This window comes from Prunus avium, chromosome 2 (genome assembly GCF_965620075.1).
Source record: "Prunus avium chromosome 2, drPruAviu1.hap1.1, whole genome shotgun sequence".
Lineage (NCBI taxonomy): Eukaryota > Viridiplantae > Streptophyta > Magnoliopsida > Rosales > Rosaceae > Prunus > Prunus avium.
Window position 1 is genome coordinate 37,578,916 of NC_142285.1, and position 27,362 is coordinate 37,606,277.

The following is a 27,362-nucleotide window of genomic DNA, read 5'->3' on the forward strand; positions in this document are numbered from 1 at the left end:
GTACCAAGCTACAGTGCTTGTATGTAAAACATTGTTCTGTCATTCTTCTTGTTACCCAGAGCACACTGTAAGAACTAGAAAACAGCAAAAATAAAGTTAAGCTACAGCACGTTGGGACTTCTAGCCAGAGTTCTGAGTCTTTTCATTAATTCCCAATACATAAAATTACAAATTAAGCTTTGTAAGAACTGTAAACGAACCCCTAAATTAACATCAAACAAAATTACGACTATGCAACCAAATGACAGCTCCTCTTGCCTGCAAGTTGCAGCTTCCATCAAACGACAGGTCCTTATACAGCTTTCTTCTCGTCGTAGCTCATCTTGTATAACTTGGGCGATTTGGAGCTTACCAAGACAGCTAACTTCTTCACCAAATTGGGATATGAAATAATGTCACACCAATTAAAGACTGTATAGTGTGTGTGAGTTAGTATATTATCGCTCCTCTGCATGCATGCGTTATGCATAGATAAAAAAGGACAAAAAAAGCCCTGGCAAAATGGAAATCATTAATAATGATCCGAATTCCAAAGCCTCCTCCATCACACTTTGTCACCTTGTAAGTTAACATATGCGGCCTTGTCGTCGTCTCAATCTCAAATCCCAGCAGCAGCACAAACTCAATCTGAAAGATTTGCGACCACGTCACTCAGCCCACCAAGAACATGAATGCGATTTGCTTCCCCATCATTCCATTCCATCCCTCAACAGTCAATAGTCACCATCAAACAACCAACCAACCCTCTCTCTCCCCACCTAAAAACTACCAAGTTTATTATTATAGGCTTCTTCCTTTAGCATTTGCCATAACGCAACCCATACGTTCTCATCATATTCATATTATCCAATTTTGGACAGACCTTTCTTTCTTGTATCTCTCCAAAAAGTATATATGGTTGGTTAGCTCATGAAAATCCATTATCATCATGGGTTAGCTTGGGTTGGGCAACTTTTTACAGCTTGGTCATCATCAGGCTATGACTTCTGAGCCACTGCATCTACATGCGCTTTCTTGTTGGTTCTAATTCGTTTTTATTAATGCAAGTTAGATAGTTCATAGGCTTTGATTTTGACAGACATTGAAGATGAGGGATGGCAATGGTTTGAGTTTGGAAATAAAATGTCTCATTTTGTAAGGAACTACTGACCTTGACATTTTCAGTTCTGCAATATGGATAGGTAGTCAATAGCAATCAATATCACACAAGTCATACTGCCCATGTCTCCAAATAGGTATTATCATGCATATATATATAAGTGTATCTTTAATCATTTGGGGAAGAAAAAAAAAAAGAGTATGAAAATTGAGGTAAAGACAGTCTTAGGATAGACTCATATGAGTTATAATTAGCTCCATGCATAAAGTTAATCTGCAATTATAAGTTTTGTCAAGAAAAGGTATATAATGTCAAAAAGAAAAATGAGAGTGACCCTAGTTTTGCTTTTGTTTAAAGAAGCAACCACAATGAACAAGTATAAAATTTTAAAAACCAAAAGTTTTTTGGTGGGTCTACTAATTTCATGTCACATTGACCCTTTTTACTGGTTTACTGCTAAGCTTTTTGACTTGAGTAAGGGGTGAAGAAGAAAGTCTATGAACTGATTTTAAGCATAAAGTTCTGAATTTTTCATCATGTAAAGTAATTAAAGTTAATAAGAACATCATTGGAGTTTTAGTCTCATATTCTTTAATAATTATTTACTAAGCTGTCCACTAAACTTTTATGGACATCTCAACAACCTCACAAAATGAAAAGTTCATTCTTTTTCTTGATGTAATTGACACAACTACATTCAAGAAGACTATGAAATATAATTACAATTACATACTAAGATGGCTTTCTACATTTTGTAAGTAAGATTCCTTCCCCTTTGGCTTGCTAGTCTTGTCCAAGTTCTAAACAGGACATAATTTGAGTATGAAATTATTTCAAGTGAGACTAGTCCTATAAATAGTGGATGTTATTTACAGTCGTTTGATTGACGGATTCATTTTTTTTTTTTTTTTCTGTTAGAGTTTAAGTAACTAATTGAATTTTTCTGAATAAGTAAAATTTTGCATCCAAAATGCACTCTTCAGATCATTCAAAAGAACATTATAAGTAGTCATTGCAATCACTACACAAAACATAGTAATGTATAATAAACAATATCAATATGAAACCCCTCTTGTACATAGAACTTCTTACTACACACTAGGCAAAAACCAAAGTCCTGCCTTGTCTGTGAAGGTACCAGAGAGACTTTCTTTCCCATTTTAGTTTTTTGTTGCTTTGGGGAAGATTTTGTGAATAAAGTTTTGGTTGACCTAGTAAAAGGACAGGTGAGGAGGAGGAACCATTGCCAGACAGAGAAGCAGAGCATCGATTTTGGCAACCTTTGGAAGGACTAAGGAATCCATTGATTGGACACCATCCACTTGGATGCCTAAACAGCTCAAGTCTTATTTTAAGCAAAAAGACACCCTTCTCTTTTTATTATGGGCCATGCTCTGCCCCTTCCTTCCTTGCTGTGGCAGTTATGTTTCTTTCCTAACCAATAAAAATTATATTCTAAAACCTCTTCTAAATCTTAGATTTATTTGCTGGTTTCTTAAAAATGTCTAGATGTTTGAACTTAATTTATAATTTTTTACCATTAATTAAAGACTATTAACTCTTGTAACCCAATAAAAAAGGATTATTCACTCTACAACTCATCATCTTTTTTTATAGGGTGTCACACCTACGCGGAACTCTGGATAGAGAAGAAGGATCAAATATTCCCAATTGACCTTCTTGCCCTTGGTTGCTTAAACTCAAATGATATTTATTTGGAAATTCAATTCATGCATCATAACTTCACAAACCCACTTAATCATACCTTCATGTTCCTTTACTTTTTGAACAATGCTAACGAAACTTACTCCAAAAAGAGTTCTTACATGAATTTTTTGACATATCGTAGTTTTAATTCAAGAATTAATATTAAGTTTGACTCACTTTTTGAGCAAAAAATGATACATCTCAAATATTAGTAAGTTATGAAGAAAAAAAAACGTTATATTACACTGCCAACCATTCTGCCAAATTTTCATAAATGGAGAACACTACTCAACTCTGTATGATAATTATGATGACAATGACTGTAAAAGATGCTATTAATTGCATTCAAGATATTGACTATTTTCTTTAATCAAACCACAACATTTAGGAGGTATTTACCAACAAAAATAACAATTAGAGGGTACTTAGCCTCTTTGGAAAGATTAATATACATTTTATATTTCTGAAAAACTGCAAAATGCAGCACCATGTATTTATGCATAATGCTTGCATTCAGAAATCATACCATTTAGAAAGAAGAAAATAAAATTATATGCAAGAGAATGAATATAAAACTACTTAAATTACAACAAATAAGACGAAGGGGTAAAATTGGAATTGCACAACCAAACTCTGAATCGTATATATACGCCAAAATCAGTTCTTTCAAAACCGGGAACAAGAAACAGAGAAAGAAATACAGAAACAAAGAAAGGGAGAAAGAAAAAAAAGAAGAGCATTGCTCTGAGAATCTAGCTCTGAAATTTCTGTAATTGATTCTCTGATTCCCCTAGGTGGGATCAGAGGATCATCTTTCCTGCCCCAATCCACAATTTTAACAAATTGGCATCTTTTTTTTGTTCATCCAGCATTACAACAATTTTGAATAAGAAAAAAAAACACAAACAATCATCTTTGATAAGCTAAAGACTCTCCGAAATAGTGCTTGGGAAATCAGAAAGTTGGTGTCTTGTGATCTTTTCTCAAATGGGTATCTCACAGAATGATGGTACAATGGAAGGTTGGCTTTACATCATTGGGTCCAATCGGCTTGGGTTGCAATACTCACGCAAAAGGTACTTTATTCTTAAGGATAATTGCCTGAGGAGCTTCAAAGCCAAACCTTCTTCTGACTCGGAGGTACTTTGCATTCATCTTTCATCTCAGTTTTCTCTCTCTCTCTCTCTCTCTCATCGTATGCATTGCATTCCCGGCTTGTTTCTTAGAATTCCTATGCTTGTGTAAAAACCCATGTTGCAGAATCAGGAATTGGGTTTTGGTTTTGATTTTTTTTGTTTTTTGTTTATGCAGATACCATATATGCTTTGATTTGATTTTTTTCATATGAAAATCATGTATGTAAAATTGTGTTGTTCTCTGAAAGCTTTGTTTTTGTTCAATTTTAATTGGACTAATGGATTTATTTCATATTTGCTTTTATGGTTGGTATAAAACTATGCTTGCTATACTGGATTGATGCATATTAATTTCTGGATGGCATCTTAACCTCCCATTTACTTGTGCTATCAACTACGTCCAGATGCTTTTCAGAATTTCTTGAATTTTCAGTATGGATTTTGTTGTTGATGATAGTGCACAAATCAGTAAGAAATGCTCAGTGGAAACTTTTTCTTTGTCAGGAACCAGTTAGAAGTGCAGTAATAGACAGCTGCATTCGGGTCACAGATAATGGCAAGGCAAGCATTCATAGAAAAGTATGGACCTTGGAAAACCCTATGTTTTTCAGAAATTTTGGAGCAATTTTGTTGGCATGCGAGAGATACATTTTTTTAGTATGTACGTTTGTAACGATTTTTCCAACATACAGGGGTTCTTTATTTTCACGCTCTACAATACTTCCAATCACAATGATCAGCTCAAGGTGGGGTGCATTTCAAGTTATACATCATTAGGTAGATTTTTTGATATATTGATACATAATTGAAATTAAACTTTTTATAGTTGGGAGCAAGTAGTCCAGAAGAAGCAGCAAAATGGATGCGTTCGTTGAAGGATGCTGCATTAAAGGTTTCAGGCTGCTAAATTACAACCTATGAGAATAGCAGTTTTCATTTATGATATGTACCTTATGTTTTATATGATTTCAGGAGTGCCCGGATACAGCGAATAATTTTGTGGCTTGTTCCAAGGGCAGATGGCCATCTTTTATGTATGTATCAGTTGCACCTTGAACACATCCAGTCTCCTAGTTACTAATTTATATGCTTGTATATTTTCATTGTGTAACTATTGTGCATGCCTGTGTTGGTATATATTCTTTTCAGGATTTAAGATCTTGATTTTAAAAGCTATAATTAAAACTTGCATATAGGACAATAGAAGCATAAATGCTGTTGTTTTATTTTCTTGCCCCATCTGATGCTCTTATTCTTATCCCCATGTGCAAACCTGAACTATATTCTGTTATAGACTGATAAAATTACTGTGCATTTGTACGTGTCACATATCTTGTAGGACACCCTAAATGCTTTACCGAAGAAAACAAAATTCTTGATCATCTGATAAAATTGATGTTGCATGTAGTAGTGAGAACAATTACATGCTCTTCTTTTAGATTTGAAGCTAAAATTGATGTTGAACTTATTTTTTTTAGTTAGGTTGAAACTACATATCATTTTCCAAATCTACAGTTGCCCTTGTTTTATTTATAGTTTTTATGTTTCGGCAGACGGGGTGGTTCCAGGAGGGCAGAACGTAAAATCTCTGTTGATTGGACTTTTGGCTCATTGACTCACACAGAATCTATGACATCTGATGTTATTGCTCCCTCACCATGGAAAATTTTTGGTTGTCAGAATGGTAAGACATTTTAAGTTTCTTATCTGCATCAAGAGACTGAATGCCTATATATCAAAAGAATCATTTATTATGCAGGATTACGGCTTTTTAAAGAAGCAAAAGATTGGGATTCCCGTGGAAGGGTGAGGTTCTCTTTTGATACATGAATTCTTGATTGTTGTACTTTGTTCTCTTCTTTTCTTAGCTGAATGGCATTTTTAATCTCAGCATTGGGACGACCATCCGGCTATAATGGCAATAGGATTGGTTGATGGAACTTCAGAGGCCATTTTCCGGACCCTTTTATCTCTTGGTCCCTCAAGATCAGAGTAAGATCACTGACATGTTACGTCAACCTTTTTAGAAAATGGAGCCTTTGATGCTATTAGAAGCTATAGTAGCAATGGCCTCATTGTATTGGTTCAAGTAATGGTAAGAGTATTTGGATGTGGATATAGGAATAGTAGGGGACGGTATGCAAAAGACAAATGCTTTTGTGGAAGAACATGTTTTTGCACTGCCATTTTCCCTTAGAAAAAAAAAATCTCCTTGTGCTTTATACACTACAAGATTCACTATCAGTGCTGAATCCTCGATGTAATTGCTTTCTTTGAAAAGAAAAATATTATATTTTTTTTCCTAATAATGGATTGTTCTCATTCCAGAGGTTGAATTACCAAGTGTCTTGCAGATGGGACTTCTGTTTCTACCGGGGTAGCGTGGTTGAGCACCTTGATGGTCATACAGATATTGTTCACCAGAAGTTATACAGTGATTGGCTACCTTGGTTAGATTTGGAACCTCATTTTTTTTATAAACAAATTAAAAATAAATGTACTGTTTTTTGAGAAGTCATGGTTTCCAGGGGGATGCAACGAAGAGATCTACTGGTACGTCGCTATTGGAGAAGAGAGGATGATGGCACATATGGTATAAATTCAGCAGAAAATTTAAATCATAGCTAAAGCTATGTAGCCATTATTAGCTGACCCTAACTTTCTTTATTTGATTTTGTCACAGTAATTCTATACCATTCTGTGTCTCACAAGAAATGTCCACCAAAAAGAGGCTATGTCCGTGCTTGCCTTAAAAGTAATGTACGCTTTGAGCTGGATATTACTGATTGACTTACATTTATGGCTTGATATCTATTTAGCAGTGAATTATCTATTTTCCTGCTCATTAACTATTTTCCACTGCCCCAAAAAAATGTGTCAGCGCAGCATGCATTTTTGTTCCTCTCTTCTTTCCTTCATCTGCAGCTCAAATGTGCTTAGGGAGATGGGTGGGATTTGGGTTTACTTTTCATCCTAAGTAAGTTCTATATGAATATTATTTCTGTAACCATGCAGGTGGAGGATATGTAATAACTCCTGTGAACCAAGGGAAACAATCTCTTGTGAGACACATGCTTGCTATTGACTGGAAATTCTGGAAATTATATCTGCGTCCATCATCTGCAAGATCCATTACCATCCGTATGCTTGAGAGAGTTGCTGGTATCTTTCCATTACTAGCTTAGGATTGCAATTTTTTATCCTTTCTATTTTTAGATTCTTGTTCATACAACCTTCATTGTTTTTGTAATTTGCAGCATTACGAGAGCTGTTTGGAGCCAAAACTGGAAATTGTTCCTCTGAATTCTCATCCAGAGACTTGACAGGAGATATCAGGTTATCTCAAAGTGGAAAGCACAATATTAAGACTGAAGTTCAGCACCCTGGAGAAGTCAGAAAGATAGAGGAGGGTCTTCTCGTGGAAGATGAGGTTGAAAAACCAGAAGGTCGTGCAAGTTTAAAGGGGCTGCATGACGCTGCAGATGAGTTCTTTGATGTTCCTGAACCAACAGAATATGACCAATTTGAGAATGAGTGGTCTGCAGACTTGAGCATGGAACAGCACTCCACGGTACTTTACTAATCACTAGACTGATCCCTTAGATAACAGAAATAGTTTAACCAAATGTTCTGACTCAATGTTTGCTCCAATTGCTCCTGTCATGTTTTATATTCTGCCATGCACATTGTGCGCCATTTTGTCCAAGGAAATGATCTTTTAACTTTGTTATCTATGATTTATATTTAAAAGTGAATTATTATTTGTTGACTATGGTCTCAACACTCTGCAGAATATACAACAGCCCAAACTATCATCAGCCGCAGTTCTCGTGAAAAAATTGCATGAACTTAGAGGTCAGTTTATTTCATAAGCTTAAGTTGCTCTGGATGGATATATCTAGGTGTTTCTGTCAGTTTTATTTTGACTAAGATTGGCCTAAAATTTCCTCACACTACAGTTCAGAAAAAGGGTTATATGGACTTACAAGATGTGTCTAGGGAAGATAACATATCATGCTCCTACGGGGCAACTCTTCAAAAGGACCCAAGTTGTGCTTTACCTTGCAGCTGGGGATCAGCCGATCCTTCTTCGTTTTTGATACGCGGGCCAAGTTACTTACAAGATCGTCAGAAGGTAATCGTTTGTTTTTCAGCTCCTCCTAATATTGAGAAGAAACAAAAGAATCTAAAATACAAGACGATTCCTTGGAAGTTCTAGATTATGAGTAGTAAACTTGACTTGCATAGGAACTGTAATAATTCAATTATAAAACACCAACCAAATTTCATAAAGCATGTTTTGACTGCAAACCTGCTTTACTCTTGTTGATGGGTTTACTAATGCTCCTCCTTTACATGGCTTAAATAGTATTAAAGAATTTTATGATGGTCTTGTTAAATGACGTATTGAGCATCTCACCAATATACTACATACCATTTTTCTGTTTTGAAAATGAATTTGGTGTTTGCTTTCTCTAATTTATGAACTGAGTCATAATCTTTGTACCAGATCAAGGCAAAAAACACCTTGATGCAACTGGTTGGTGTAGATTGGCTAAGATCTGACAAGCGAGAAGATGATCTAGGCAGCCGTTATGGTGGTATTGTTCAGGTTTGAACTCTCATTTCTTATTGTATTTTTTATGTTGTCATAAATGAACTATTGGACAAATCTGATTCCACATACCTACATATATATGTTTCAAAAAAGAAATTCTAATTATACAATCTATTGGATGGATGCATGCAGAAATATGCAGAGCGAGGTGGATCAGAATTTTTCTTCATTGTAAACATTCAAGTAAGTTTGACATGGAGTATATCATAAAGTAATATCATTATTAGCATCATCAAGAAGCAGATTACTGAGTATCCAATACGCTTGATCAGGTCCCCGGAACAACCATGTACACTTTGGCGTTCTATTACATGCTGAAAACTCCTTTGGAGGAAAATCCTTTACTACATAACTTTGTCAATGGAGATGATTCCTATAGGAATTCAAGATTTAAGTTAATACCATACATTTCTAAGGTCAGTACCAAATTAGCTCAAGAAACAGATACTCGTATAGTACATACGTCTTTCATATTTTTACTGATTACATTGCCGGAGCTGTTTTCTTAGGGATCATGGATAGTCAAGCAGAGTGTTGGGAAGAAAGCATGCTTGGTAGGTCAAGCACTTGAAGTAAATTATTTTCGTGGGAAGAACTATCTTGAGGTAAGTTACCAAATCCTTTATCATGTTATGAAGTGAGAGTTACAAATGCTAATCATGTTTGGCAGTTTTGGTTTAAGGCCTGATCATGGTATTATATCTAACCTATGAATTTTCTGATATCAGCTTGGGATTGATGTCGGGTCTTCAACCGTGGCAAGGGGGGTGGTAAATCTTGTTCTTGGTTACCTCAACAATTTGGTCATAGAAATGGCATTTTTGATACAGGTAAACAACCAATAATGCCACAAAATGCCACAAACTGCATGTAAACAAATTTCAAGTTGAAAAGATGACATTTAATTTGAAGAAATGCTAACATTGGAAAATCTTTTGCAGGCCAACACAGAAGAGGAACTTCCAGAAGTCCTTCTTGGAACATGTAGAATCAACCATTTGGATGCATCCAAATCAGTCCTGGTAAAACCATGATTTTCACCCAGAAAGTCTCAAGTATCTTTTTATCAGGCAGATGCCCAAAAAAATATCGACTCCCGGCAAGGAACAAAATTGATGTAAAGAGAGATGCTGATCTTGAAAAATCTGACTGTTTACAGTCATTTTTCCATCCAATCAATGATATATATTTTTCCCTGTGATTGGATTATTTGTAGGATTATACATAATATCATAACATAAATCAGACCAAAAAGAAAAAAGGAAAAAAATTTGTTTTCTGATACATACATCATATGTGTTGAAGATCATTATAAAGTGGAACTCAAACTCAGCCCAGCCCAGCCCAAAATTAAGCTTTATAAACAAAATTCAAATTAGAAACTTAGCTGTCATGTTTCAAAATTTAACATGTAAATGCTGCCATCAGAAGCCTACATTGCCTCTAAATTATCTGCTTTTAATACTCTTCTTGTCAAAACCATCATCGTCGTCCTTCACACCACTCTCTATCAATGTAGCCACAAAGTATTGCATTTTGCTCATGCAAACTCGTGATCATTCATTATATTACGACACCCTGCATGCATAGCTCATTGTGTTTAATGTGACCGGTTCGTCACTTTCTTTTTCGAAAGTACTACTGAATTAAGAATTAGTTACTGTCAGCCTAATTCTGCTAAAACATCTTTAAATTGGGCTTTATTATGGACCTGCCTATGTTTTTGCACTTCTTGTCGTATAAGCATCTCACTGTCATAGCCTTACCTAACTGGAACAGCTTGCAAAATTGGGCTGGGCTTTCCTAAAACGATTAGATTAGGGGCGAGAGTTACTACCTAATACGACTTGAATCCAACACGAAATTACACGAAATTAGCAAGCTATAGCTAATTATTGCATAACAGATATCCATAATCCCACAAAGTACTAACTCCTCTTTTGTCTATTTTGTTGCTTATTATTGAGTTAACATAATTATTTAGCAATTCCGACACGACACGACCCGATTAATAAATAAATCCGAATCAGTATCATATTATTCGGCACGATTATTCGAACTAGTCGGATTTTTAGGATAAAATTGTACCGGGAACAAGATGGCATGATTGCAAGGACCTGTCACTTCACACCAAATTGAAGTTTGTAAATGTCTAAAATAAATCTTTGAATCAATCATACAAACAATACAATCTCACCAAAGCTCAAACTGAGGTTGAGTTAAGCAGAACCCTAGAAATACATATGGTATATAGACAAGTTCTGCCGACAGGTTTTTCTGAGTCTCCACAGTCTACGCAAAGAGAGAAAGAAAGAAAGCCAAACAAATACGTTTGTGCAAATTTTTGATGTCTTTGTCACACACACAAACCCCTACTTGCATAGCAATGAAATACTAATACAAATAAAATTTATATATATAAAAAAAAAAGTGTGGTTTTAAAAATGTCATGCAAAAATAAAAAGAAAGTAATTGAAGAATTGCCATTAATTTGTGGGGAACCATGCTTTTAACAAATCTGATAGAGAGATAGCTACACTGCTCCCTCACCCATGAACACTCGACAAAGTGGCCACAATGCCTTTAAAGATCCGGGAGTGGCTTGCCACTCTCCATTTTTTACACTGAAAATCATTGGGAAAATGACCGTAGTACCCTTGCATTTGATAAATTGATGAAATGAAAAAAAATAATAATAATAAATTCGGAACGTTGTCCCCACGTTGTGTCATCTGATTGAGGCACCCACGTGGCACGTGGCCACAATCAAAGGCTGAAGTATTTGGCTTTTTATTCTTTTAAAAAACATTTGTGGGTGGTTTTTCTTAATTAATTAATTAGGTGTTAATTTAATTTTGGTTTTGCCTCTCACATCACATGTAAGCATCGCTTTCACGTACCCATTCCCGGCGCTTATAACGCTCACTGCAATAGTGCAATATGCATTTAAATAAATAATTTTCCACATCAATATCACGAGAAACACTTTCGTTAAACGGAAATATCACTATTTTGCTATTATTGACCAATCACTGCATGTCACGTGTGATAACTTTTTCATGTGACAGATTGTAATTGACTAGCAAAACAGTGATATCTCATATTCATACAAGTTTTTCTGTCACTATCACTCCATCACAATATCAATTTCTAATATATATATATATATATATATATATATATATATATATATATATATATATACTTTTCTTTAAATATAAAATAAAATAATTTATTCTAATTCTGATGTGAATATCAGAATATTTAGTAGCCATATAAGCCACTGGAGCAAGACCACCACCTCCACATGTGGCTGATTATAATTATAATTATTCTTGTTTTTTTTCTTCGGGTCAAAACATTATTCTGGGTTCGAAACTTGCCAAATTCCAGCTGCCACATATGAATTTTTGTAAGGTGTTGCATGACAGCATGTTCCAAGATCGATTGATGGATCGGGTTAGTTGAATTATTGAGGTATTATTTTATTAAATTAAAGTTGAGGAAATAATAATCTGATAACGTATATTTTGTTTATATATAATGTGACAAAAAGGGGCATAAGTTTGCGACGACTCAGCCATATAATCTGACAAAAATGTGGTTTTCTTGTTCAAATGTTGATGATCATCCATGTTACTTATTATGTCAAGTGATGAGAAGAAGCCCCAACACTCCATTCTTTGAAGTTTAAGGTTTCTTTGTCTTGGTTCATCAATACATTTAAATTTATACAAAGATCAGGAGGCCATTTTGACTCTGTATTTTACTATTTGTATGTATGCGTTTAACCAATCACATATAGTTATATAAGACTTTATTGTACTTGAAAGCAGTTGTTAACGCTTATATTATCACGATCTCTTTAACCTTATATGTACATCCGTCCTTGTTATCAGACTAAATGACCCTTGACATATCAACTAACATATTACTAATAGGGAGCATACTGCGACACTCATCCAATTTGTTTATCAAGTTTTCCCACGTTATTATCTAATTTACTTTTACTACTAAATAAGATTATAAAAAAAGAAAAAGTTACAGGGATGAAATTGTAATTGTAAAATTTAGTAGCCAAAAAAAACAACCGAAAACCGTTAGAGATACAGAGTTGTCACGAGAGTCAAAAATAAACGCACCGACACGTTTAGGATCCCCGTGCATAGGTTCTGGCCCAGTAACCTTCCGTAGCCGGTAAACAACCCATTTTGTCAGACATTTGCCACCTCCAACTCCCGGTTACCCCGTCTCTCCGCTACTGTCGGCACCGACACGCCATATTCATTCCCGGTCATTTTACATTTTTCTTTTTATTCTTTTTCCCCTTTCGAATTTTGTTTTGTTTTGTTTAGGAAACATATTCGGATGGTACAATGTGCTTTCTTTTCCGCTGCTTACTGTTGTACGTCTTACACTAGATGAGGTGGCACTTATTGGGATTGTCGCTAAGCAAAGTACCAGTAACTGAGTCCGAGTCTGTTTTTTTGGGGTGAGTGGTTGTGTGTGGTGCGGTGTAGGGTAATACCGTGGGGGTTGTTACTAATAAATGCATTGATTAGTGGGGATTGGGGGACCATGAACCCAATTGTTCCTCACGTGACTTACAGCCATCCAAAATGGACATCTACTTTTTTGTTTGTGTTTTGGGCCGTAGGTTGGAGGATCGAAATCGACTCGAACATTGCTTGGATCAACTGATCTAACTTACATTTTCGATTAATAAGTCATTTTTAATTAAAGAGGAAAATGTTCTTATCATCTATATCTTAAATCTTGCTCCTTCAAGATGAGTACAACTCAAACATGCATGCTCTAAGGTGTAGAGTGAATAACAACAAGTATTACCAAAGATGTATATTACTTAACAATTGGATCATAGCGCACATTGTTAATCACTAATCTCATTCAATTTCTGTTATTCTTAGAGGAAAGAAAATGTTACATAAACAATGAGATACATTGATATCTTTTGAGAAACCAATTGTTATATATTTGACCGTCTCATATATACAATTGTTGAAAATAATTTGTCGACCCACGCATACTTCGACAAATAATGATGCATTTTATGAACCATATATATATCACATATTAGTTGGTATATGCAATAATTTTCATGAAGAATGTGGAAACATGGAGCACATGGTTAGAGACTTGTTACCATTCAAACAAACACCATTTCTTTATTGAACTTCTTGAATAACAAAATCAAACAATGCCCAAGTTGGGTAATCTGAAAAAAAAAAAACCAAAAAAAGGGGCCAGGGGTGGGTGTGCAGAGAACATTTTTTAGAACCGACGGTATTTGGAGTGAATATAATAATTCTCCAAAATTATGCACTGATTTTTGGACTAAAAACACTCCCACACAAGCATGCTATGGCCCACAAAAGTCCCTCATCACATTTAGTCGCCAACTATATATTGTACGGCTGTGATGCAGGGCCCCACAAAGCTTGTGCTCGTGGCCCCACCGCCCATCAAAAATATCTCGCGGTCACGACTGGTTGGAAGGTGTAAAAAAAGAAAGAAATCCAACGGGATGACGAAGCTTTCGTCTGAGCAAAGTTAGAGCGTGAAACGTGGCATGCAATGATAAGTCCAAGTAGACCAAAGCAGTGAGTGTAAGCAAGGAAAGATGAATCCCGAGACAGAGTCACGTGACCCTACCCCACCTCTGGTGCTCTCTTTCCCTTTAGCACTTGCCATATCCAAGCTGGCAGTGAGCGGTTGATTCGCTGTGTGGGTTCCACCTTATGCAGTCAATCTACGGAGGCCACGTCATCTACGCGTTGACGGTGGATCGTGAAGGCGGGCCCCGCTCTAACATGGGGTCTTTTACATGCTCGCACGCACGTTGCATATGACATTTTGGACATTATGACTTCCCCCCGCCTGTCGCGCCGGGTACCGCCACGTCAGAGACTGTGATGTCGATTTACGTGAATGCCCGTGTATCAGGAATGCGAAGATGGAGAAGGGATGGGTAAATTTGTCTTTGGAAGGTTACGCGGTCTTTTCTACTAATCAACTCCATGGATACATGACAACTAACAATTAGCATAAAAAAACTGTTTTGTTGGCGCGTAATATGCACCTTCTGGAAGAAAAATGTTATACTTCTGAGTACGACTTGCCCCTGTTTAGAGACAGTGAATGACCAACTACACAGTGAATTAATTATTTTTTAATTAAACCGATTTCATGACATAATTAAAAAGAAATTATGTTATGTGCCCCACGAATCGGTTCGACCTTAATAAAAAATACACGAGATGCTTACCAAATAACATAGGGTCTCGTTTTGTGTCTATCATAGTCGAATTCGATGTATTTAAAGTAATTCGTAAGGTTTGCTGATTGAGAAATCAATGAAGCCGGGAATGTATAAGAATTAGAACTAAGCGCGAGGAATTTGTTGCTAATCAAAGCTACAATGACTTGAGTTTATTATGATATTCGTGGCATTTAAAAATTGGCATTATGCACGGTTAGTAGAGGGTTGCAATGGCATGTGCACAGCGGCAGATGTGAACTTTCCCTCAGCATTTTTCTTACCGACACATTGTCGATTGCAGAGAGAGCAACTAATAGAGTGTGATTTGCTTTTATTTATTAAAATTGATTTGAATTTTATTTTATGATAATACAGCGACAGATACTCATGGTGCAATTTAATTTGATGTTCTCTAGATTAGTAATTTCGACACAGAGAGATAGAGATGTTACTTCCACTAATTGGTCCACCCAACGACGTCGTGCTGGGGATTAAATGGATACAAAATGCATAATTAATGGGGGCACTAATCTATCGCCATTTGCATGCACGTTGCCTTAAGTTATATAATGCATTTCGTCGGTGCTTCTATTATTTATACCATAATATTTATATATACTTATATATTTGTGTAAAGAATGGTACGTACCATAAAAATCCCTAGTTTCCTTATCTTTGAAGGGAAGAAATAATTCTTTCTTGGTTGAGGGTGATCACCCTACTAAATAATTGTCCTTTGGACGTCCTTGCATTGATTTAACACTAATTAAGAAATCTTCCCACCCCCTCCTCCTCCCAAAAAGCATATCAGGAAGATTTCGTATATTCTCAAAACATGACTCTAGATATATTAATTTGTACCAAGTCCAAAAGGGTTTTTTTTTCTATTCTTTTAAAACTGGTTGATAAATTAATTATGACATCAATTTTATATGCAAATGAACCTAATATTTTGTTATGTCACTTACCCCACTAGTCTTCAATATGGTGGAAGAAGCCTAAACCTTGACTGGCTAAAAGTCCATATGGGTTTTTAACCAAATTCCCCTTTTTTCCTGAATATGGAAAAGTCTTTTAGAAGGAAGTGATACAAAGAGTGTAACCCAAGTTAATCATAAAAGAATAAAAGGGTCCTCTTTCTTCTTTTTTAAAAATTTTACTTATTTATTTTTTAAATTTTGGCAGAGTATTTTAGAAGGGATTGATGCAAAGAGTAGAGCTCAAGTTAGTTATAAAAATTTAAATAAATAAATAAAAAAGAGAAAGCAGAAGAAAGCCCATCATTGCCAAGAGGCCCAAATGAGACACGCTTCAGCTGTGAAGTCACTTTTATTAACCTTTCTCTCACTTTTTTATGAAATTATTTTTTTAATTAATTTCCACATTAATACATTGATTTGCTGGTACACTTTCCTAATTCGAGCACACTATAGGTTTATTTTTTTGTTCTTTGATTTTGACCAGAAAGCTCGAATGGCGTTAGGTAGTGGAGATTTGAGGGTATCATCCTAAAGTAATAGGATGTTAGAAATGACAGCTGGTGATTACCCACTTTGCATAAAGTCCATGTTGTAATTCCATTTAGGCATTTACCATTATCTCTCACCATTTTTGCGATTTTCAGTGTTAATTTATCGACATACAATACGATAAGTTACGAAAAATGTTAACATCAGTCGTTAAATATTTGTAGCATACGAATTCTATGGTAGCGGACAAGTAATTCATACCATTACCGCCATGATTGGTGAGAGTGGCCCCCAGTATTTCAACCCGCGTGGACCTACACTAAAGCTATGTGTCAAAAATTAAAAGCACTAAAACTAATCATTCACTCTTTGTTCTACCGAAAGAGGGACCCTAAATTACCGAGTTGCACCAAATTTTTTATTGCCTTGTAGTTGTACTTGTACGTATAGATATATAGTTTTTTGGGTACGGTGTCACCTTCATGCAGGAATTGCATCAATTTGGGTCTTGAAAGGTGATGCATTAAAATGCAACATTTTTCTAGTTTTGGGTAATAGTTGAGGATATGGTGGATATGAATCATATGATGAAATTTGGATGGTGTCAATCCCATTCACTCATAATCTGACAATAACAAGCAATTTAATGGGAAGAAAAGGGTAGATTTTGACACGAGGTGAACATATATGTGAGGTGTTTTGAAACCTCTAATGTGAATAATTCTAAGCAACTTCAATAATAAATTAGAGTTCGTTTATTGTAGTAACTCGTCGTGTAAACCATTAAGATTCAATTCATTATGTGAATATTTGTAATATCTTTTTGAACTCCTTAAAGTGAGCTTCATACCCACTTATGCAATAATATCTTCATTACCTAAATCAACTCCCACGATTAGTAAACTCAATCGCTCTCTCGCAGCACATCTACTCTAACCTTATCGTAACTTATTACTAAATCAGGACATATGTAATTACATAGCAATTATTGACAACCAAATCACATCCCCATTATTGTTAGTAAGACAAGTTTAACAAATGTGGCAATTTTAATTAGTTTACCAAGCATGAGAAAATAGCATCTCGACCTCGGTAAATATAAGGAAAGGAAAATCCAGGAATTTGTCCACATACAAAAATGTAATAAATAGTGTTCCCATTGAAATCTCTCACCTCTGAGAAGGTTCCTGGTAAAGCTTTGGTTGGAAATAAATAAAAAACAGCTGGTAATAATAAACCATTTATGGCATAGAAGGAAAACCAAAACCACATCCATAAATAAATAAATAAAAAAGGAATAAAAAACAAGAAAAAAAGAAAAAGGCAAGCATGTGTTGTGATGGATATACTGCCAAAAAAGACCGACTAATTTTAAAATTTAAATACGTTGCCATGTTGGGCGGGCAGTAATATTCAAACTTTTACGCGTAACGGGGAGGGTAGGGGAGGGGATAAGGATAACGGAGTAACGCGTTTAGGCGTGTAAGAAAGGGACAAGGAAGTCGCTGTTTTGAGGGAAAACGGAGGGCTGGAATTCCGTTAAAGAAACACTTTGTGGAGGAGGGGGTGGGTAAAAAATAAGAGCAGTAAAAGGTAAAAAGAAACGGCGGTTAAAGGCTGACAAAAGGCGCAGAGAGGCTTCTATAAGTAATCTCTTGTCTCAGTCGCTCAGAGAAACAGAGAGCGAGCAAGCGATAAGCAGAGAGCCCGAGAAGCTGAAAGCGAAAAAGTAAGACCAAAACCCCACCTCCATTTTTTTAATTTTTATTTAGTATTTTTTGGGCTTTTGATTTGCTTTGTTTTGCTCTGGTTTTTTTAATTTATATTTTCTTGCATTTTCGCGGTGAAAATTTTAAAAATGGAAAAGGAGAAAAAAGGTGTGAGAGAGCGGTGGGAGGGGAGAGGAGAGGGAGGTGTGGGGCCCGTGGGGAGGCTTGAAGATGACGATAGTAAAAGACAGCTAGCAATGAAGGAGGATGCTCACCTACCATTTTACACAACATCACTCTCTTTCTTCTTCCTTTTTAGCCCTTTCCTTCTCTCTCTCTCTCCTTTCAAAACTCAATTCACTTCTTCATTCAAAACCCATTCTCTCTCTCTTCTTTCTCCGTTCCTTATATTCAACCAGGAATAGGGTTTTGGCAGTTTAGGGCTTCGTTTGGATTTTGGCTGCAAATTTTGGTCTCTGCTGCTTTGGTTTCGTTTCCTCTGAGTTTTTGTTTAGGCGGGAGTGAATTTGAGTTCAAAACCAAAACTCAACAGGTTTGGCTCTGCATTTCTCCACTCTCTCTCTACAAATTTCACAGTTTCAGTAGCGTCGGCAATGGATGCGCTCCATTTTCCCTAGTTTCACACCCCTCTTTTGAATTCGCTGTTTGGTTTCTCAGAAAATGACGGAAAACACTCGTTGATATTTTACTCCTCCTCTCACTAATTTTCAAATTAAACAAATGAATTTTATTCGTTTTTCGTTCGCATTCACTTCAGAAATTGAACGCATTTTGAACTGGTTTCTGCTCTCTGCCTCCGCTTCCTCTCGTTCAATTTTCTCTCTCTTTTTATTTCCTTTTTTCAGCCAAAAATTCCTTATCTTGGTTTTCAAGAAAAGAAAAACAACAAAAAGCAAAATTCGGAGTTTGAGTTGGTACCAGCTGGCGCTACCCTACGCCATGTGTGGTGTAACTTTACTGAAAGCTCCAAATTCACCTTGATTTTCGCCTCTTTTTAATTTTCGTTATTTTTTTCTTCCAGAAATTCAAGTCATCAGTGTGAAATAAGTAAAGTGGCACCGGAAGAACCTTTGCGTTTAATTGCGTATCGCTGCTAAAATGCGCCACGCGCTTTATGCGCCACATTGCCTATAAAAATTATAACTTCAAATTCAAATTCTACGAAGTGATTTTGTCGCTGATTTTTGGCTTTTCGTTCTTATTTTTTTATCTCAGGACAATTTTTCAGAGACAATGATCGGAAACTTCATCGACGAGATAGACTGCGGGAGCTTCTTTGACACCATCGACGACCTCCTCGACTTCCCAAACGACGACGTCGAGTCCGGACTGGGCTCCGCCCCTGACTGTAACGCTGCGTTTAACAACAACTCCCTCTGGCCCAACCAGTCCGGCTCGCTCCCGGCTCCCAACGACGCCGTTTTCTCAGCCGGCAACTCCGCCTCCGACCTCTCCGCCGAGCTCTCCGTTCCGGTGAGTCACACTCCCTCCCTCTCGCTATCTCTCTCGGTGCTTCCGTGGCATTTAGCAGTGTCGGTTTCACGGGATTTGCGTGAAATGAATGTGACGATGACGTCATAAGTTGAAATTAGGACAGTTTTTATTTTTTATTTTGATTTTACATGATTTTCGTAAAATTAGAATTGACGTGCCAGGCTGGCAAGCCCGCGTAAAGGTGGGCATGGTCCTCTGGTGCCGCATGTGGTGGGTGGGTGGTGTTGAGAGGATAGTGTTGTTCGTGAATGATTGGATGTGGTAAAAACAGTTTTTAGGGTATTTTAGTCATTTGACCACGTAACGCCGTCGTTTAGTATGTCGGTGGGGTGGGGGGGGTTTCATCAACAGTTTGAATAGTTTCATTTCATAATTGCGCGGTGAAAAATTGAAATGGGCGTGACATGTGACATGTCATGTGATGAGTACACTCAAATTTCAAAGAGCGGGTATTGCGGTCAATACTCTTCATGTACATATGACATGTCAAAGAGCTGTTGGGGTTTTTTTTCTCTTCTTCTTCTTGAACTGGAGGTCAACTACTATTATCTGTTAATCAAATTTGAATTTGGGTAGAGACAAAAATGTTTCATTTGAAATTCGAACTTGAATTGGGAACTTAATTGGCCTGAATTTCATTTCTTTGTTGTCACAGATTGAAGACATAGTTCAATTGGAATGGCTGTCGAACTTTGTTGAGGATTCCTTCTCTGGTGGAAGCCTCACCATCAACAAACCAGACTCCTTCATCAACAAGGACACATCCCACCACCAGTTCCAGACCTCCAGCCCAATTTCTGTGCTTGATAGCAGTAGCTCTTGCTCTGGTGACAAGAATGTGCCACAAAGTCCTGGACCGGTCGCTGCTCCCGGTAAGCGTGGACGTGCTCGCAGCAAGCGTCCACGCCCGGCCACCTTCAACCCTCGCCCCGCAATTCAACTCATTTCCCCTGCTTCCTCTGTTACTGAGGCAGAGGCCCCCCAGGCTCAGCCATTCCTTGCCCCAAAGGTCCCTTCTGATTCTGAGAATTTTGCAGAGTCTCGTCCTGTGATCAAGATACCAAAACAAGCTTCTGGGGAGCTGAAGAAGAAGAAGAAGCTCAAGGTGTCGCTTCCCCTGGCTCCTTTGGAGGGGAATCAAAATTCCGGTCCTACACAGGCAGCAGTGAGAAAATGCTTGCATTGTGAGATTACTAAGACACCCCAGTGGAGGGCAGGCCCAATGGGACCAAAAACCCTATGCAATGCCTGTGGCGTCCGCTACAAGTCAGGCCGGCTCTTTCCTGAGTACCGGCCTGCTGCCAGTCCTACTTTTGTTCCATCCTTGCACTCCAATTCCCATAAGAAGGTTCTTGAGATGAGAACCAAGGGTGGCGAGTTGGTTGTTTTTGGAGAGACTGCAACAGCTATGAGCGAAACTCCCGAACTCATTCCGAATACTAACAGCAGCATCTCCATGGATTACATGTGATGCGAGGGAGGATGTAGAGGATAATATTCCTAGTTGGAAACATAGTTTCCTTCTCTCTTCCTCTGTTATGTTATTTGTCTTAGTGTCATTTCATTTCTTTGTTCATTGGTTTTTTGTACAGGGATGGAATGGGGGGGGGAAATAGGAGCAAATTAGATGACCATATATTTAGCTAGTAGAGGAGAGACCTGAAAAAAAAAAAGGGGGGGTAGAGAGATGCAAGTTTAATGGTAGACTTTAGATGTAGTGATGATGATGGCTAGTAGTTCTTTTAAGGTTTTTAGAAGTTGAGTCTGTGTTGTCTCCTTCAGCATTCATTTTCCTTTTATCTTCCTTTGCAAGGGAATTCTTTTTGCAGTTCATTTGTAGTAGCAAAATTCTGAAATGAGTACTGGAATTTGAGATTTCTTATGGTTTCTTTCTTTCATTATTATTTTCGGGTTTTCGGGTTTTGCCCTTTTGTTGCCTACTGAACCAACCAAAATGACCCCAGAAGTTTTGCTTGAAGAAGCAGGAAAGCATAATCAAATGATGACAGTTTGTTGCTGCAACAATCAGTTTTGTATACAAATATTACCAGTTGCTGGTGCTTTTAGGTCATCAATTTTGTGCACATTTCAAGTTTGCAAGAGGGTCATCAATCAACCCTCAACAATTTGATGAGAAGTCGAGAACAAAATATGTCAAATCTGCAAGACTTCCTTGCAATTATTTAAGAAAAGGCACATGGTTCTGTTTGGATGCTGACACAATAACGCAAATGGGCCTACTAGCTAGGGCTCTGTTTGGCATATGATAGATTTGAACCTACAATCCCTTAAACCCTATTACATTTTTTCCACTTGTTCTGAAAGGTCAAGCTCATGAAATGAAGTATGACATATGGTCATGGGTCAATTTCCTAATATTCATACATATTATTTCTTCCATCCTTATTATGTAAGTATGAGTTCCTACGTTTTTTATCCCAAAAAAAAAAAAAAAAAAAGACGTTCCTACGTTCTTGCTAATAGCAGTGTGACATGTGAGCAGAAGTTTTTCTTTTTGTGTTTTTGATAAATTATTTTTGCATCTATGTCAAATTGTGATCCGCCAGAAAGAAGGAGTATCTCCTTTGATTAATCTTTGAAATTAATTAAGTTTGAAATAGTAAGAGGTTGGAAGATTCACAATCCACATATATATTTTTATTGGTGCATGGATCTGATTCTGATTTGCTCAGTTGGGCAATTGCGTAATGTTTTTCTTTAACTGATTAACTACGTTTTTTTAAGGTGGCATGCTTTGCCAATTTTGCCTTTATGGTGTGGTGCTAAGAATGCGCTAACAAATAATGCTTTATGTTCTTCGCAACACCGTTGCTTAAAGGCTAATGAACCCCTCATGATCAAAACAAGAAGAAGGGCTCTTTTTATTTAATTTTATTTTGAATATAAAAAGAGAAATGATTCAAATGAAGATGTTGATCGAACAAAGCCAGTGAAAAGTCATATTATATATATAGAGAGAGAGAGAGAGAGAGAGAGAGAGAGAAGGTCGTCTTTTAATTATGGTTAAGAGTTTCACATGCCACATCTGACGAAACAAACTCATTAAGATGGCATTGAAATCAAAGTTAGGAGGACATTACTTTAGTAATTAAGTATTATTATCATTAGTTACTGCCCAAAGTCATTGCTACACAGTTAGGGTTGGCAGGTTAAAGTTGAACTTGAAAGTTGAAGTGACCCAACTTGGGTCGGAATTAAGTACATCATTGACAATGCGAAAGATACGAGAAATTTGACTTATCAATTCACTTATGTTATAACACATGTATATCTGTTAACATCAAATTTTAAAATATAAACTCGTTGCTCACTGTGTGTTATGATTTGAGTGAATTAGTAATATCATGTGAAGAGATATTGAGTTACACGTAAAAATTTACCCAAATTATACCCTTTGGACTGGGTTTGGAGGTTAGAAATGGTGATTAATGTCGCTAAGGTCGTATGTCAAGGACTTTGGCAAGACGTCTCAATCTAACCAAACGCAAACCAAATGAAAGAAAAAGATCAACTTTATTACCAACAACGATAGTATTGATTATGCGCATAAACCAAACAGAATTACCATCAATCATTTCAGATAATTACTTCCATTTTCTTAAGCTGACTGGACTGCTAATCATATGATATGATATCATCTCAAATGCATGTTTTAAGTAACGCTTCATTGGGAAGGTTTGATATGACATTGCAATGACATTAAATAAATAAATAAAAAACCAATCAAAAAGAAAAAGAAACAATTTGTGTGAGACATGAGAATGAAAAGTCTGGGCAACCTAATAAGTTTGGTTTAAATAATGTTGGGTAGTTAAACCTAATTGCAAAACAATGCTGCTGGTTTTTCAGATTTCAATGATGACTATGTTTTGCAGAAATTAGGGCCACGTTTGGGGGACATGATTTAATTGGGGTTGGCCCCAAAATTGACTATGATGACCCAAAGGCTGAACCAAACTCCTCACTGTTGAGTTTATAGCTTATAGGATAGGCCCAATGCTTATAGGATGAGCTTATAGCTTAAGTTCATATGATTTGTACTGGGAAAAAAAAATAGTCAGAACCTTACTTTGATTGTTACATGTGATGTGACATTTTTTTTCATTTTTGGGGTCAATTTTAGACTTTCTAGTCATGGTAAAAAGTAAAGGTGTGTGACAATAACAAACAAATCTTTTCAAATTGCCACATAAATCAACAAACTTTAATTTTAAGAGTTTAATTTGCTACTACTATTGTGGCGTGTTTACTAATCCGTAATTGGAATCAAATAAGGAGTTGAATTCCTTCATTTTACGTATACTCATATGTTTACTTTACATGGAGGAATTAAAATGGGCGTGGGACCCACATAAAATTAGGAATTCAACCCATGATTTTGGAGGAATTGGAGTGGTATTCTAATTTCTAGAAAATTAATCCATTATGAATTCATCCTTTTTACTCATTATATCCTCACACGATTTTTAAAATTCTAAATTTACCATATACTTTAACCCAACAAGGAGGACATTTTAGTAATCAATTTAGTTTCAATTCCAATTTATGGGAATTTAGTAAACAACTTATAAGGAATTAGTACCACTCTTATTCCAATTCCATATGGTTTAGTAAACAACTTCAATAGGAATCCGAATTCTAACTCTCCTCAATTCAATTCATCCTCAAGTCAATTCCCTCCTAATCTAATCTGATTATGAATTAGTAAACATACCATTGAAAATGTTCTTAATTTAATCTTTATTGTATGGTATGTTCAAATTTATGTATATTATTTATTGGACCATGATGTGGTAGCTCACAATGATTTGCAAATTAATACAGTGGTGCGTAAAGATATTCAAATTATGAAAGACAAAGTATAAATATATATATATATATCAACATTAGGGTTTCAACTCGAGTGCTCGCACCACCACCTTCCACGAATTGGTTCTTGTTGTTTCTGCTGGCTACGTGCTGGTTTTGGCCTTCAGTTTCTTTTGATGTATGGCTGTTGTTCCCTTGGATGCGATTTTGGGTACAATGGGTGCGAAGTGCGTCGCAGTGGAGTTCGTTTTTGGGGTTTTTTTGGTTTTATGCTTTTCCAATTTTAAGGCTTTGTTCCAGTGGATTTAGGGTTGTTGTTTGTTGTGTTGAAGTGGAAGTTTGTTGTTTTGTTTTGGCCCTGGTGTGTAGCTGTCTGCTTGCTGCTTCTCCTGTTGCAGGGATGTTCATGGCGGCTGCCTTCTGTTATTTTGTTTTAGTTGCTAGGGTTTTGTTTGTTTTGGGCCTTTTGACCTTTGCTATGTTGGGCTTCATTTGTAACCCTTACTTACGAATGAAAGTCCACTTTGACCACACAAAAAAAAGCTTAAAAAGATGCAAGTTTAAGAAAAATTTGTTGTCCATTATTACAATTTACAGGTCAGAGAGAGTGATGAAAAAGTTAGGATTATATATGGCGGGAGTTACCCTCAGTTCCTCTATGCTATCTAAGCCCCAAGTCGGCATCTGCACATGTAGACACGCATTGGTTAGGTTAATGGAGATGATAACAACTTATTTTTCATGTTTCTATGTATACTTTCTTTTGACTCCTAGAAAGAGGATTTCTTTTGGACTCCTCATCCCGTTGCCTTAGACCATCTCCAACCATTGGGTGGAAACCTAAATTTTCAGTTTTGAGCCCAAAATTCTTCTCCAACCCATGTATTTTAGGGGGTGGAAATTTGAGAAAGGTAAAATTTGGGGTGGAATTCCAGTCCAAGTTTTTTCATGGACTGGTAATTTGTGTGGAGCCCAAAGCTCTATTTTGCAGCCCATGTGAAAAGGAAAAAGAGGTGGGCCCTGCATGACAGCGAAGCTGTCTGGCCAGCAGCTCTTTTGCACGACACATGGCAGCTTCAGGAGAGAAAGACATTGGAATCCAACGGCTGAAAAAAGCTGGGTGATTTTTTATTTATTGCAAAAGATGGGTTCTACTTGTTTTTATTTTTAAGTGAAATTCTATTATGCTTTGGAATTTTATTTTTTTAAGGTTAAAATGTTCACAAACTTAAATCACAAAGGTTGAAACAAAAATAATGTCAAGAAAAATTAACGACAAACAAAAAAATTATGTGTTAATCATTCTTAAACAATTTAATAAAGTTGTGGACTCAAATTGTGAGTCTGCAAGGTTGGAGGAATAAAAATTTTGAGTCTTGAAAATACATGAATAGTTGTATTTTGGAGGGTGGAAATTTGAGTTTAGAGAAAAAGCAGAGTTTCTGAAATTTTCTTCACTTAATTTTAAGGGATCTTTGGCCCTAGTGGATTTTTCTTCATCAAAAGATAAATATATGAAGACATGGGGATTGAAAAATAATTATGATAACAAACAATGGGTGCTAAATTACAAAATAGATATAGAACAATATCTTCTTCCTCTTCCTCTTGGGAGGCTTAGACGTTCTAAGTGTGGCGAATGGGAGCATGGCATATTTTTCAACCATGAGACTTATTACAATAACGGTATATTATTTGTGGATCTAACGCGTATTTCCATGAAGAGTATACTACTCAAAGGTCCACTGTATTCTATGGAAGTTTTTAGTTGTACATACATAATGATTTCTTTAAAGAATTGTGGAGATTTAGTTGAACCACAAGATCAAGAACAAGAAGGTATTACTGAATGCCCCATGTCTTAAGAAACTGATGAGAATATGACTAAGGCTGAAGAATCAAATGGGAGAGATTTTGTTTACTTAAGAACATAGACGGAGCCAATATGTGTTTCTGTCTCGGAAACCATGTTAACCACGTAATACACAGATTTCTTAGCCAAAAGGGAGGAGAGTAAATGAGGAAACCATATTAGTCTCAGAATATACTACATAGTGTAATATATGCATAAGTATTAATATCATATATCTCAATTTTCTATCCTTTCTTTTCTGGGTGTTATCAGTCTTCTAAGTTGGTTAAGAATGAATACACACACAAGCACCACGGTCCACACACTAGCAGAAAAACAACATTTCTTCTCTAGATCACTTGCAATATAGAGAATAGAGAGGAAAAACAAGTAAATTCCAACAACAAATATATAATTGCACTTAAAGAATCACATTAAGGATATACACTCACTCCTGCATGCACATGTTACATGCATGTAGCAACCAGGGGACAAAAAAGATGCAAATTTAAGAAAATTTTGTTGTCCATATTAGGATTATATATCACATGTCGGTCCTGAGTTTTTTAAATCCTGTGGTGAAACTTTAAATTGTGCTCCGAGTGGTGGTGGGTAATTTCTTTAACTAATAGTAATACTTTTTGTATTGATAATTAAAGTATCAAGTTATGGTGAAGTTAAGCCCCCTTAATTTTGCTTTTCTTTCGTAAAGGATATTTTTCAAGCCCAAGCATTTAGCTGGTGCCCATGGCCTAAAATAAAACCCAAACTGGAATTTCAAATCCTGCACCAAACCCAACAATTTTCTCTGGCCTTATTTTTTTGGTGTTGTGCCAGTTTAAAAATGGAAGATTTGGGAATCAGATGTTACAATGCCCGTCATTGAAATGTCTACCAAACTTGAAAACTCGACACTTGGGTTCAGTGGTGTTCATGTTGTTAGAATTCTATAGTAAATGCCTTATCTAAGGTCTTTAGATGAAGCTCTATTTCTTAACCGTTGGATCAAATTAGTTAGCTGTTGGATTAAATTAGTTAGTTTGATCCAACGGTTAAGAGATATGACCTCATCTAAGGGCCTTAGATAACATCCTTATTCTAGAATGACTTGGTGGTGTTGTTTTGAGATTGGGCTACACCTTTTCCA

The 27,362-nt window shown here is 36.4% G+C and overlaps 2 protein-coding genes across 3 annotated transcripts; both read left to right on the forward strand.

The window, feature by feature from the left end:
* Positions 1 to 3,481: 3,481 nt before the first annotated feature.
* On the forward strand, positions 3,482 to 9,846 carry LOC110768018 (protein ENHANCED DISEASE RESISTANCE 2-like). Its single transcript, XM_021971703.2, has 21 exons — positions 3,482 to 3,946; positions 4,447 to 4,521; positions 4,635 to 4,688; positions 4,769 to 4,834; positions 4,915 to 4,976; positions 5,496 to 5,626; positions 5,702 to 5,748; positions 5,834 to 5,934; positions 6,297 to 6,392; positions 6,471 to 6,535; positions 6,626 to 6,697; positions 6,958 to 7,104; positions 7,200 to 7,513; positions 7,734 to 7,797; positions 7,902 to 8,077; positions 8,453 to 8,554; positions 8,693 to 8,743; positions 8,833 to 8,976; positions 9,070 to 9,165; positions 9,289 to 9,390; positions 9,502 to 9,846. Exons 1-21 carry the CDS (start codon positions 3,794 to 3,796, stop codon positions 9,592 to 9,594), a joined length of 2,211 nt encoding a protein of 736 aa, XP_021827395.1. The 5' UTR covers positions 3,482 to 3,793; the 3' UTR covers positions 9,595 to 9,846.
* Positions 9,847 to 17,889: 8,043 nt separating this feature from the next.
* On the forward strand, positions 17,890 to 21,415 carry BME3 (Plant-specific GATA-type zinc finger transcription factor family protein). 2 transcript variants are annotated; one of them, XM_088248999.1, is made up of 3 exons: positions 17,890 to 18,038; positions 19,255 to 19,512; positions 20,189 to 21,415. In XM_088248999.1, the coding sequence occupies exons 2-3, from the start codon at positions 19,273 to 19,275 to the stop codon at positions 21,002 to 21,004; spliced, it is 1,056 nt and encodes a 351-aa protein (XP_088105125.1). In that variant the 5' UTR covers positions 17,890 to 18,038; positions 19,255 to 19,272; the 3' UTR covers positions 21,005 to 21,415. The 2 variants fall into 2 exon arrangements, with proteins under 2 accessions (XP_088105125.1, XP_021826743.2); XM_021971051.2 differs by lacking the exon at positions 17,890 to 18,038 and adding an exon at positions 18,286 to 18,571.
* The last annotated feature ends 5,947 nt before the right edge of the window (positions 21,416 to 27,362 follow it).

Excerpts from the sequence above, each read along its gene's own strand:
- LOC110768018 (XM_021971703.2), top strand. The coding sequence starts at position 3,794 with ATGGGTATCTCACAGAATGATGGTACAATGGAAGGTTGGCTTTACATC. Across the intron at positions 4,835-4,914 it reads TGAAGGATGCTGCATTAAAG|GAGTGCCCGGATACAGCGAA; the intron begins GTTTCAGGCTGC and ends ATATGATTTCAG. Across the intron at positions 5,627-5,701 it reads AATTTTTGGTTGTCAGAATG|GATTACGGCTTTTTAAAGAA; the intron begins GTAAGACATTTT and ends TTTATTATGCAG.
- BME3 (XM_088248999.1), top strand. The coding sequence starts at position 19,273 with ATGATCGGAAACTTCATCGACGAGATAGACTGCGGGAGCTTCTTTGAC. Across the intron at positions 19,513-20,188 it reads CCGCCGAGCTCTCCGTTCCG|ATTGAAGACATAGTTCAATT; the intron begins GTGAGTCACACT and ends TTGTTGTCACAG.